The sequence below is a fragment of the Dama dama genome, chromosome 17 (assembly GCF_033118175.1).
Source record: "Dama dama isolate Ldn47 chromosome 17, ASM3311817v1, whole genome shotgun sequence".
NCBI lineage: Eukaryota > Metazoa > Chordata > Mammalia > Artiodactyla > Cervidae > Dama > Dama dama.
This window is the reverse complement of record NC_083697.1, coordinates 62376920-62391594: the sequence shown is the minus strand read 5'-3', so window position 1 is coordinate 62391594 and position 14675 is coordinate 62376920. Positions and strand designations below refer to the sequence as shown.

General features: G+C 35.3%; 1 protein-coding gene across 2 annotated transcripts in view; it reads left to right on the top strand.

Annotated features, from left to right (window-relative positions):
- The first annotated feature begins 350 nt into the window (after positions 1-350).
- TMEM156 (transmembrane protein 156) overlaps positions 351-14675 on the top strand; it is a 37733-nt gene continuing 23408 nt past the window's right edge. Inside the window, exon 1 of one of the 2 annotated variants that reach the window (XM_061164570.1) lies at positions 351-536. In XM_061164570.1, coding sequence (XP_061020553.1) covers positions 449-536 — 88 coding nt within the window. In that variant the 5' untranslated portion in view covers positions 351-448. The remainder of the gene's footprint in view (positions 537-14675) is intronic. The other variant, XM_061164569.1, reaches the window with a different exon arrangement.

Here is a 14675-nt window from a genome sequence, read left to right as displayed (position 1 = left end):
TGTGGCCTGGCAAATAAATAAATAAGGGATTCAATCATCGCTTAATAAGTAAATGAATGAATGATGTTTTTACAACTGGACATAACAGACATTCATTCATTTCATTTTTGATGAGTATATTGTGGGTTTATATTTACTCACACAGATTGGTAAGCATAGGAAAATAGCTTCAGATTTACATGAGGACAAACCCCTTTACTGCCTGACATTATTTCTTCACTGTCTTATTTAGAAGACAGTTTGAAAGTGCTCATTACAAAACAGTCTTCTTAGTGGAAAGTGACTCAAAATGAAGAAGTCTCAGTTCTAGGTCTCCTTTTTACAAAGTCTTACCCAAGAGGAAGTGAGCACGAGGTAAGCCGCATAAGTGCCGCAGAGACGAACGTAAACCAGGAAGAAACATGCCATCGATGTGCTTGATGGGAACACATGTATCATGTGAAGAGACATGACAAAAACAGCCCTCCTTAAATTACTTTTGGCCATAGTGATCATGTTCATTTTAATTTTGCCAGAATATTTCAAGACACCAAAAGGTGAGTAACTGCAATTTACTTTTCCTATTTTAATTTCTAAAAATTGTATCGGTTAATGGTTACAGGAAAGGCCTTATTCTAGGATACGTGCTGTGATGGCTGAAGTTCTATGTCTGGAAAGCTAATAAAATGAAATTGTAATTTTAGTTGACTTTTACATAGTACAGTACCTTATAGTACTTAAGTATTGTAGCATGCAATAATGAAATGAAAAAAATGAAAAGAAATATTTAAAATGTGTAGTCTAGCTTTCAAATATTGAATTTACAACAATTTCACTGTATGATTTTGCTCTTTGAAAGGTTCCTTCAAAATAGCTTTAAGTATGCTTTTACATCCTGAAATTACTTTATAAATAAAGTAACATTTACTATGTTAAAAATGCTTGCATTCCTTTCCATTACAACTATTTCACACAAATCACTTACTGTTACTTTTTGAAAAAAAGGTATAAAGATTTTTTTTCAAAATACAGCTAAAATAAGATGGGTAAAAATTTAAGTGTCTGTATACCTGTATATATTTGTAATTAGAGAAGAATGGGACAAAATTATCTCTGTTTATATTTCAGAAAATGGTGATATTGCTGAAACCTAGGGTAGGAAAAGAAATAGATGTAAATTTAAACTACTTTCATAGATCAGGAAGATTTGAAAATATATTAGCATGACTGTTTGAATGGTAATTGTGCTCCCTAGCATTTTATAAGAAGAAAAATTAAAAAGAAAATGCTGTATTCTGTCATTAAAAAGTTATCATATGAATTGATTAAAATCAGAGAAAAGCTTGTATTTGATGACTTTTTACAATGATTAGTCATTGTTGTATATACATATACTAAGTGATGATAAATACACTGTTGTTAATTACATTTAGTGACATATTGCAAGGGTTATTTACTACTTCATATACATGATGTGAAGTAGCAGATAATTTCTTTGCTTAATAAACACTATGAATGTACATTTTGGGAATAATTAAAAATTTCAAATTTCTGGCATTATGTTGCTTAGATTAAGCAATCATAGCATATATTTTAATTGATCTATTTGGTAATGACTGGTTAGTGTTTTGTGACAACTGGTTAAGTACAAGAGCATGTTAAAAATTATCCTTTGGGGGGAAGATGTCTCGACAAATAATCTACCATCATTGATGATAACTTTGTACTCTCAGTTTGCTAACTGTTTATAGCTTTCAATACTACATTTACTGCCTCCTAAAACTTAAAATAGCCATGTCTCTTTCCCTGGTCCAAGAACAATGTAGAACTTTCCTCCAGCTCTCTTTGGAGTGATGGATTTATTTGAGAATTTTGTTTTGAAGGAACTCTCCTTGGGGCCAACAAGCAAAGCTATTTGAAAACCACCATTTTGTCCCGATATCATTTTGTGGTAGCAGGAATTTTGCACATAGCCACCATAAGTGAGAAATGGATTAGGCAAAATGTTTCACACATATGATAGTATAATAATCATGCTTTATATTTTATAACGGTTTATGGATCACCAGGAGCAAATCTATATAGACTCATTTTATACAGTTCTATATTGATTACACTAAGGATGCATAATTGTTTTGTCTTTTTTCGGTGGCAAGTTTTAACCACAGCAATAGCTCCTTATGAAATGAGTTGACTTATTAACCAAAGTATTTTGCAAAATAAGCTATTTAGTAAGATTATTTAGATGGTGAGATAGGAGTGTTCTAGAAGTACTAAAATTAAACTTGGGAGTTTCTCCTGTAGTCTAACTCTATCAGTTACTTGTGTCTCCTTTCCATTCTTATGTTCTATTCACTTTAATACCTAAGATAAATATTATAAAATGATTCTTACTTATAAATTATTTACTGATACACTGTCTTTAACATGTCAAATGAATTCAAAAGGAATCTTAATGAGGAATAATGTATTCACAAGGTTTAATAGATTTGATTTCAAAATAATAAGCCCTCTGAAGACCTAAGTTAAAAATAGAGCACTCTATTTGATCATTTTTCATCAAGAATGTATCTGAGTCTCTGAATAATCATTACTCAGAATATTCAATTATTATAATTACATAGTGTAAGCTATTTAGTCTAACTTCTTTGGAAGGGGAACTTCTTTAATGGTATTTGGGACTTGTAATAACTCTGCGTTGGTATTCACTGGCAAGACAGCATATTCTAGCTTTCAGTTTATTGGAAAGGCGTCTTACACTAAGACATAGTAGTTAATATAATGGTTTCATCCTCTTATATTGCATTAGATAACAGAGATACAAAAGAGAGTGGATATATTTTTATTCAGAGCTTCTTGAAGTTAAGGAAGCTGGGTTGTTTCAAACAGGAGACATTTTATCAACCCACTTTGGGTAGATTTACAGTGTTTAGAGAAACAGAGCTCTGGTTAACTCATATAAATCTCAGTGATCTTCTATTTATTTGTTCTTTCACTTATAAATAGTGTCTAACCGTACTAGGAACCCAAGGCTACAAAAATGAAAGGCAATTCTTCCTTCAAAAAGTTTTCAGTCAAGGGGAGGACTGAATGATAAATAATTAAATACATCCAGTAATAATGAAAATAGCAATGTAAAAGACACAATGGAAACATAAAAGTTGCTTCCAGTACTCTCTGGGGGAGGGCATTTCTTCATTTTTATTCACAAAACAAAACAACTGTCAGAGTTCTAATGATCAATTAATATTTCTCCTTAGCTACATTAAGAAGCACTTTCTAAAAGAAGGAATTGTTACTGATTTTCAAATAAAATGTATTCGTACTGATATCTCAGAAACTCTTGAAGCCAGAAATTATAGAGTTATGTGAGTATATTCCAGATTGTGGTGACGAGGACTGGGAATAGCACAGATGAGAACCCCATAGACCTAATTTTATTTGTTGTTTTGACTTCCTCTTTTACTTTTAGGAGTCAAACTCACATATACTATGTTTATCAGCTTTCATTTCCCTTCCATTTCACACTTTCTGATGGAAATGCCAGTATAGTGATCAGTGAAACTGAAGAAAACAAAGGATAAACGAACCTTGCTGCTGCTGCTGCTAAGTCGCGTCAGTCGTGTCCGACTCCGTGCGACCCCATAGACGGCAGCCCACCAGGCTCCCCCATCCCCGGGATTCTCCAGGCGAGAACCCTGGAGTGGGTTGCCATTTCCTTCTCCAATAAAAGAACCTTAAATACCTATAAAGTGAAAGTGAAGTCGCTCAGTCGTGTCCGACTCTTTGCATCCCCATGGACCTACCGGCTCCTCTGTCCATGGAATTTTCCAGGCAAGAGTACGCGAGTGGGTTGCTATTTCCTTCTCCAGGGGATCTTCCCAACCCAGGGATCGAACCCAGGTCTCCAGCACTGCAGACAGAGGCTTTACCGTCTGAGCCACCAGGGAAGCCCTTAAATACCTATAAAGGACAGGATAAACCCTGAAGTATATGAGTATATATTCATATTACTTATGTCTTTATTATAAGTATAATCAAGGATAACTGCAATTCTTTTGAAAAATTGTTATCCTAGTCCTTAAAAAATAGGTCCTTATTTTCTTATTGGTTCGCTCATTCAATCAGCAATACCCAATCACGTTTGGAATATAGTCATGATCATTTAAAAAAAAAGGTTAAAAAATACATATTTATGCATACATATGACAGTTACTATCCCTGGAGGAGGGAACTGCAACCCACTCCAGTGTTCTTGCCAGGAGAATCCCATGGACAGGGGAGCCTGGCCGGCTACAGTCCGTGGCGTGGCAAAGAGTCGGGCACGACTGAAGCAACTTACCACAGCACAGCATGCAGGTATTATATACCGAATGCTTTTACATAGAACACATTATTTTAGCTTATTAAATGCTTCAGCTCATTAGTGGTGTGGTATTGTTCTCAAGAGAGACTATTTTGAAAATCTTTGGGAAGAAAGAATAAATCTAGATGGATAAATTTACTTTGTCGTAAGATTTCATTTCTTGCTGAATTTTCTGAATCATTATAGTTTTTAAATGGCTACTAATGGACATGCACTCATATATATGTGTGTATATATATATCTCTTAGACATACATAATGGCAAAAAAAAAAATAATGCTTTTCACTGCTTGGGCCTCATTCTCTCATAGGCCTCATTCTCTCATAGGCCTCATTCTCTCATAGCAACAACCCTTGCTTGGGAAGCTTTCTAACTGCTTGTCTCATTCATTTGCCTTTGTAGATAAATGTTTTCTCTGAATATCTAGTATATGCCACATTAGAAGGCATTCAATGAGTATTTGTGACTAAGTGAAATTTCTGAGTCATGTTATAAAGGAAATAAAAAATGTTATAAAGGAAATAAAATGCTTTCTGGAAGGAAGCATTTCTCATCAGACCCTCACAACCATCTCTTGATTTAGGTAGGCCAGGCATTATTATCCCCATCTTACTTTGTTCTTGGGCCACACTACACAGCGGTAAAGAATCTGCCTGCAATGCAGGAGACCTGGGTTCAATCCCTGGGTTGGGAAGATCCCCTGGAGAAGGGAAAGGCTTACCCACTCCAGTATTCTGGCCTGGAGAATTCCATGGACTGTATAGTCCATGGGGTCGCAAAGAGTCGGACACGACGGAGCGACTTTCACTTTCACACAGCTTATGGGATCTTAGTTCCCTGACCAGGGATAAAAGCTGAAATACTTGCAGTGGAAGAACAGAGCCCTAACCACTATCAGGGGACTCCCTCATCTTACGTTTTTGAAACATAACATTTCACCACAAACCTTGAACTTTTAGGCTTCTCAAGCCTCTGAAATTTATTTCATAGAATCTTTTACTTAAAAGATATGCATCTCTTTACCTTGAATCATTTTTCTTCCATTTTCCCCCCAATGGAGAATTCCATAGTGTGGGATATGATAAAAATGGCAGGTATTTAGAAGAAAATTTATAGTTTTAAATTCTTTGATGTAAGAACAGTGAGTTGAACCCAAGGTAAGTAGAAGGCAGGAATAATAAAGACAAAAGCAAAAGTCAATGAAATTAAAAGATAAGAAAGAAAGGATCAATAAAGTCAAAAGTTGGTTCTTTAGAAAGTCTAATTAAATGGAAACACCTCTGGAATAATTGATGTTTCAGTTTCTTATGGATGCCGTACAAATAACCACAAACAGTAGCTTCAAACAGCACAAATATATTATCTTAGAGTGTTTTAAGTAGAAATCCACCTGAGGGCTCACTGGGCTAAAATAAAAGTGTTAGTAGGGCTGCATTCTTCTCAGAGGCTCTAGGAAAGAATACCTTTATTTTCTTGTCTTTTCCACCTCCTGGAAGCTGTCTGCTTTCCTTGGAAGCTGTCTGCTTTTCTTGGCTTGTGGCTTCTTCCCACCCTCAAAGCCAGTGGTGGCCTGTTGAGTTTTTCTCGCATCTGAATCACATGCATGATTATATTATGCCTACCCAGATAATCCAGGATAATGTCTCTATTTTAAGAACAGTTCGTTAGCAACTTGAATTCCATCTTTTAACTCAATTCTTCTTGGCCACGTCATGTAACGTATTCACAGGTTCTGGGAATGAGGATGTGGATATCTTAGGGAGGCCACCTTTCTACCTGCTAAAACTGAATTATCAAAAAAGAGGAGGCACAAAAAAAAAAAAAAAGAGAAGGCACAATAACTAACTTAGGAATGAAAAAGAGACATAGAAATTAAAACTATAATGAGATTATTATGAATAGCTGTCAGTCAATAAATTTAAACATAAAGACACATTTCTAGAAAAATATAACTTATCAAAACTCACTTGGGAAGAAATAGAAAATCCAAGAATTGTAGAACAACTCAGAAAATTGACCAGTGGTTTAATTTTCCCTGAAAAATCACTTGGCTCAGATGTTTTTAATATGTAAGTTCTGCCAAACGTTCAAGAAATAGATTGAATAGATAAATGCAATTTGTTATAAACCATTTCAAAAAATTTAAAAAGGGAAACATTTTCCAATTTATTAAAAAATTTTATTGATTTATGGCTGTGCTGGGACATCGTTGCTGCATGCAGGCTTTCTCTGGTTGCAGCGAGTGAGGGCTACTCTCTAGTTGCAGTGTATGGGCTTCCCACTGTGATGGCATCTCTTGTCGTGGAGCGTGGGCTCTAGCGCAGGTGGCCTTCAGAAGTTGGCACTCCCAGGCTCCAGAGCACAGGTTCAGTAGTTGTGGCACATGGGCTTAGCTGTTCTGTGGCATGTGGGATCCTCCTGGACGAGGGATGGAACCCATGTCTCCTGCATTGGCAGGTGAATTCTTTGCCACTGAGCCACCAGGGAAGCTCTCCAATTTATTTTTATTTTTTTTTAAGTTTATTCATTTGTTGTCTGGGCTAGGTCCTCTGTTGCTTGGACTTTTCTCTAGTTGCAGCAAGCAGGGGCTACTCTCTCTTTGCAGTGCGCAGGCTTCTCACTGAGGTTGCTTTCTCGTTGCGGAGCATGGGCTCTAAGGCACTTGGGCTTCTATAGCTGCAGCATGGGGGTTTGGTGGTTGCGGCCCCCGGCTCCAGAGCACAGGCTTAATAGTGTGGTGCACTGGCCTAGTTGCTCCAAGGCATGTGGGATCATCCTGAATCAGGGATTGAACCTGTGTCTTCTGCATTGGCAGATGGATTCTTTAGCGCTGAGCCACCAGGGAAGCCCCTCCAATTTATTTTTTAAGGCTAGTGTATCTTAGTATCCAAACCTAACAAAGACAGTACAAAAAGGGGAACTTTACATCCAATCTCATTTATGATAGATTAAAAACCTTTAAACAAAACATTAAGAATCTGATTGCAGCAATGTATAAAAATGATCAAATTAGATTTATTCCTGGAATGCAAGATTGAGTTAGCATTAGAAAGTCTAATAATGTAATTCACTATTTTACCTGATTAAAGAAGAAGGCCTATATAATCATCTCAATACTTGTTGAAAGAGCACTCAATTAATATAGTCAACAGTCTTTATAATTCAAAACTCAGCAAACTAGGAATAGAAAAGAACCTTCTTAAAGTGAAATGGGATATCTAAAAATGATTATATATCAGTCTTGGTAATGAACATCATAAGTATTCTTCTTAAGATCAGGAGCAGACAAGGATGTCCAGTCTCAAAACTTCTATGCATCATGGTACTGGAGGCCCTAGTCAGTGCAGTAAGACAACCAAAAGAAATAAAATGTGTCAGGAGTGAAAAGCAAGAAATGAAGTTGTAATTATTTGCAGTAAGTTAACATATTTATGGGCTTCCTTAGTGGCTCAGTGGTAAAGAATCTGCCTACGAATGCAGGAGACAAGGTTCAATCCCTGGGTCAGGAAGATCTCCCTGGAGAAGGGCATGGCAACCCACTCCAGTATTCTTGCCTGGAGAATCCCACGGATGGAGGAGCCTGGAGGGCTACAGTCCACGGGGTCACAAAGAGACAGACATGACTTAGCGACTGAGCACAAGCATGAAGCATACCTAAATAGAAAATTCAAAAGATTTATAGGAAAAATTAAAATTAATAAGGATGTTTACAAAGTGATAAGAAATAAAATTTATATTCAAGAGTCAATTGTATCTCCATATACCACTAACAAACAGAAAACATATTTCTTAAAAAATACTATTGGCAATAAAAACAAAAATTAAGGTACCTAGGAGGAAATCTAGCAAACGATGTATGGGACCATGATGGTGAAAATTTGGAAACTTTATTAGAAGATTTCAAAGAAGACCTATAAAGTAGAGAGTAAGAAAGGAAGAAAAGAGTGATAGGAGTAACTCAGTATCATATCTTTCTTCTCCAATTGATTTTGAGATTCAAGTCAGAATCATAACTGGGTTTTTCACCCAACTTAATAAGCTGATTCTAAAATTTATTGGATTTATCTCTGGGCTTTCTATTCTGTTCCATTGATCTATATTTCTGTCTTTGTGCCAGTACCATACTGTCTTGATGACTGTGGCTTTGTAGTATAGTCTGAAGTCAGGCAGGTTGATTCCTCCAGTTCCATTCTTCTTTCTCAAGATTACTTTGGCTATTCGAGGTTTTTTGTATTTCCATACAAATTGTGAAATTCTTTGGTCTAGTTCTGTGAAAAATACCGTTGGGAGCTTGATAGTGATTGCATTGAATCTATAGATTGCTTTGGGTAGAATAGCCATTTTGACAATATTGATTCTTCCAATCCATGAACACGGTATGTTTCTCCATCTGTTTGTGTCCTCTTTGATTTCTTTCATCAGTGTTTTATAGTTTTCTATGTATAGGTCTTTTGTTTCTTTAGGTAGATATAAATCCACGAACCTATGGACACCTTATCTTTGACAAAGGAGGCAAGGATATACAATGGAAAAAAGACAACCTCTTTAACAAGTGGTGCTGGGAAAACTGGTCAACCACTTGTAAAAGAATGAAACTAGAACACTTTCTAACACCATACACAAAAATAAACTCAAAATGGATTAAAGATCTAAATGTAAGACCAGAAACTATAAAACTCCTAGAGGAGAACATAGGCAAAACACTCTCCGACATAAATCACAGCAAGATCCTCTATGACCCACCTCCCAGAATATTGGAAATAAAAGCAAAACTAAACAAATGGGACCTAATGAAACTTAAAAGCTTTTGCACTACAAAGGAAACTATAAGTAAGGTGAAAAGACAGCCCTCAGATTGGGAGAAAATAATAGCAAATGAAGAAACAGACAAAGGATTAATCTCAAAAATATACAAGCAACTCCTGAAGCTCAATTCCAGAAAAATAAATGACCCAATCAAAAAATGGGCCAGAGAACTAAACAGACATTTCTCCAAAGAAGACATACAGATGGCTAACAAACACATGAAAAGATGCTCAACATCACTCATTATTAGAGAAATGCAAATCAAAACCACAATGAGGTACCATTACACGCCAGTCAGGATGGCTGCTATCCAAAAGTCTACGAGCAATAAATGCTGGAGAGGGTGTGGAGAAAAGGGAACCCTCTTACACTGTTGGTGGGAATGCAAACTAGTACAGCCGCTATGGAAAACAGTGTGGAGATTTCTTAAAAAACTGGAAATAGAACTGCCATATGACCCAGCAATCCCAGTTCTGGGCATACACACTGAGGAAACCAGATCTGAAAGAGACACGTGCACCCCAATGTTCATCGCAGCACTGTTTATAATAGCCAGGACATGGAATCAACCTAGATGCCCATCAGCAGATGAATGGATAAGGAAGCTGTGGTACATATACACCATGGAATATTACTCAGCCGTTAAAAAGAATTCATTTGAACCAGTCCTAATGAGATGGATGAAACTGGAGCCCCTTATACAGAGTGAAGTAAGCCAGAAAGATAAAGAACATTACAGCATACTAACACATATATATGGAATTTAGAAAGATGGTAATGATAACCCTATATGCAAAACAGAAAAAGAGACACAGAAATACAGAACAGACTTTTGAACTCTGTGGGAGAATGTGAGGGTGGGATATTTCAAAAGAACAGCATGTATACTATCTATGGTGAAACAGATCACCAGCCCAGGTGGGATGCATGAGACAAGTGCTCGGGCCTGGTGCACTGGGAAGACCCAGAGGAATCGGGTGGAGAGGGAGGTGGGAGCGGGGATCGGGATGGGGAATACGTGTAAATCTATGGCTGATTCATATCAATGTATGACAAAACCCACTGAAATGTTGTGAAGTAATTAGCCTCCAACTAATTAAAAAAATAATAATAAATAAATAAAATTTATTGGAAAGAACAAAGGATCAAGAATCACTAAGACATTCCCAAAGAAAATGAACAAGGTTAGGGGATTTTTCCTATGAGATATAAAGACTTCCCTGGTGGCTCAGGCGGTAAAGAATCCACCTGCAATGTGGGAGACCTGGATTCCATCCCTCGGTCAGGAAGATCCCCTGGAGAAGGGATGGCAACCCACTCCCAGTATTCTTGCCTGGAGAATCCCCATGGACAGAGGAGCCTGGAGGGCTACAGTCCACAGGGGGCCAAAGAGTCGGAGACGACTGAAGGGACTCAGCACAGCGCACACAAAAGCTTCATAAAGCAAAAGTAATTAAGTCCTTCGGATGTCTTTGCCAAGATATGAAAAACAAAATTTGGAACCCGGAAATACAGTCCTACATACGTACAAGGATATTTGATAGATTATAGAGATGTCATTACACATAGTGGGGGAAAGATAGACTACTTAATAATTGCTAGTACAATTGATTATCACATGTGGAAAATATTAATTTGGTTTCTTACTTCATACTGTCTTAATTCCAGCTAGATCAAGAACTTACACGTAAAAGACAAAACTTCAAAACTTTCAGATGAAAATGTCGATGAAAATCTTTTTGAAAGAGAAAGATTTCTTAAGATGCAAAGCACAAATTGTAAAGAAAATGATAGATTTAAAACACTCAAATTAAGAGCTTCTTTTAACTAAAAGATCATAAAGAAAACGAATAAAAAAGGTACAAATGATGAGAAGATATCTCGATAAAAATGTAAATAACTTAAAATTTCAGAAAGTTTAAAAACTCATAAACATTAATAAGAAAATGAAAAACAACCTACTAGAAAAATAGAAAAAGTAGGAACTTTTAAACCATGATAAGATTCCATTTAACATTCTCCAAATTGTCAAAACTTGAAAAGCTCTGGCCAAGATATGTGTCAGTGAGAACCTTTATGCACTGCAGGTGGGAGGATAAATTGGTACAACTTCTTTGTATAACGATTTGGCATTTTCTAGAAAAATCAAAGATGACTATACTGAATACCTGGCAATCCATTCAGTGTGCATGCTAGAGAAACTTCTGTAACTGCGTACTAGGAGATATGTTCATGAATATTCATAGTAGTGTATTTAAAAATAAACTTAATTGAGGTATAATCTACATATGATAAAATGTGCCACTTTTAAGTGTAAAGTTGAGGTTTGACAAATTTTTACAGCAGTGTAACTACCACCACAGTTAAGGCATAAACCTTACCAACATCTCCAAGATGTCCCTCGTTCTCCTTTGTAAGAGAACCCTTCTCCCACTATCAATACTGTTTTCCATTTTCTAGAATTTCAAATAAATGGAATCACATTAGTATGTAGTCAGTTGTGTCTGGCTGTTTTCCCTTGGCATAAAGCATTTGAGATTCTTCCATGTTGTTGTTCATATCAGTATATTCTTCCTTTTTGTTGCTGAGCAGTATTTCATTATGTGGATATGTCAGGAATTATTTATATATTCATGAGTTGTTGGTCTTTTGGGTTGGTCCCACTTCTGGGCCGTTATAAATTTTACAAGTGCCATGAAGCTTCATATACAGGCGTTTGTGTGGACTTATGTTCTTGTTTCTCTCCTGTAGATTCCTAGGAGTAGAATTATTGGGTCATGTGCTAAGTGTATGGTTAACTTAAAGAACATAAATATCTTCCAAAGTGATTATACTATTTTACATTCCTACCAACAACACATGAGAGTTATGGTTCAAAGCAATGTTATCCAGAACAACAAAAACAGAAACACCCCAAATAGTCAGAAAAATACATAAATTGTAGTATATTCTTTCAAAGATACCACAAATAATTAGTACCGCAATATGCAGCAACACTACTAAAACACATTAAACAAAAAAAGTGAGTCATAGGTGATACCTACAGTATAGTCCCTGTATGTGTATATAATTTGCTAATGAAACAATGTTACTTAGGAATATATACATTTTGGAAAGACTCTAAGATGAAGCAAAGGAGTGATAAACACATTTTCATGATGGTGTTAAACCTCTGGAAAAGGAGGAGTATGTAGGGGTGGGAAAGGGTACTTCAGAGATGTTGCTAATGTTCTGCTTCTTAATCTGTGTAATAGATACATGGGTGTTCATTTATTTCTATTATTCTTTAACTGGAGCAATATATTTTATATTAATATATACTTATATATGATAAATATTTATAATAAAAGTTCAAAAAGAAAAAGATAGTTTATGTTTTCTTTGCTTTTCTTTAAAAAGAAAAAATAATTGACTTGGCCTTTGTCCTATACTATAACTTATTTTCCTAATTCTACTTAGTATTCTATATCATTACCTTGAGAAATTGCATTCTTAGTACTAGAGTAATTCTGGTATGCATTTTTCTATCTCTGGAAGTGAGCATTTAGATGTCTGACTCACAGCAATATTAATAGCAGTAGTTAAATTCATAAATCCTTGTTTATGAAGATGAGATTATAACCTACCTAATAACAAAAATGATTGAGTAGAATTCATTTATTTCTTAAAATTATACTGGGGAAGGATATGTCCTGTATTTATTTCTTTCCTAGTTGAATTATTTAAAACTAAGATTAGGAACCCATCATAAAATGACCTCATAGCCAAATATAAAGGATATACCATCAATTCTAGAAAGCCCAGTTTGTCATTTATTGGATAAGAAGACTGCAATATTGACAGTAAAAATTTCTCTATCTCCCTTCTAAGTTATAAGAATATAAGTTCAAGAAGTTGAAAATTTCATAAGATGAAAAATATCAGTGAGGAAAATGGAAAGATGGCAAGAAATAAGTTTTACATGTGTTTTAGTAATACAGAAAAGCCATAGACTACTGATTTGCATCAGATAGTGAATTCCTATCGTCTTACTGGGAAACTGTTATTGAAGATAGTTCTTTTTTTAATTAGTTATTAATTTGATTATAGCTTTGTTTACAAATATATTGAAACATAACAAAACTGCATATTTGAGTAAAGTACAATCTCTGCCTCCCAAAACTTTTATAGCAACTCAAGTATGAAATGTGTTTAAAGCTGGAAATTACCTGTGAAATATTACAGAAACAATTTCAAACACTGGTAAATGAGCCTTTATTAAATCATCAAAATATAATCATCAGTAATGAAACAATTATGAAATTATGATCAAAGTACAAATTCTACAAGTAAAAAAAATGTGCCTTAATATCAATCAATAGTTTCAATTTCTTTTAAGTTTGAATCAGGATGTATGACTAGGAGTAATCACTCTTAAAAATGAAGCAATTCTTTCATTGTGTTCCATATTATTTAGAAAATTTTAAAAATGTATTTTGCCCCATATCATTATGAGAAATGGTAAAGAAAGACACATAAAGATGGAATTGAGCATGTCAGTTATTAATATTTTCTCATCCTAGTAAATAGCTGTCAAACTGAGAATATCTGAAAGAGAGGTTACCTATTCCTTAGTTCATCATTACTGCTATGTAGGGATTCCCAATTCTTACATGGTGAGCTTTAATTACTTTACATTTAATTACTTTAATTAAATTTTAATCCATCATAAATAAAGGATAAATTTAAAATTTTTACTTTGGGATATGGGCTTGTATTTTAATAACATATATTTGTTTCCATATATATTGTATCATTTGATGCTACTATAACCCCACAAGATTAGCAGGATCTGGTTATTATCTCCATTTTGCTAATAAGAAAATGAGACTTGTGGAGATGAAGTGAATTGTTCAAGCATCTCAGTTAACAACAGATATAGCACTAGAGTCTTTTTGTCTTTTGCTTTAAAATCAGTCTTCTTTCTATTAGACCATTAATTCCATATCTGATACTTGTCTGCAGATAAAATATAAAAATTATGATATCATCTATTAAATTTCATCTTTGGAGATTCAAGTAGGTTGAGTAATGATTGCCCAAAGATATCAGGTGTCAGTTCCTGGGAACCTATAAAAGTTACCTTATAAATAAAAAAGGTCTCTATAGATGTGGTTAATTTTAGGATCTTGAGATGGGGAGATTATCCTGCCATATCCAGGTGGGAGCTAAATCCAACCACAAGTTTCTGTATGAGAGAGGCGCAGAGGGAGATTTGATACAGACAGAGGAGTAGAAGATGAAGATCTAGAGAAGAAGGCAATGTGACCATGAAAGCAGAGATGAGTGTTGTGGTCACAAGCAAAGGAATGCCAGCAGTCTCCCCAGACTGGAAGAGGTGCAAGAACAGATTCTTTCTTAGGGTCTTCAGAGGGAGTGTGGTCCTGCGGACATCTGAGTTTTAGACCAGTATAACTGTCACTGAACTTTTCACCTTCAGATCTGTAAAAGAATAAATTTCTCTTGTTTTAAGCCAGCAAGATTG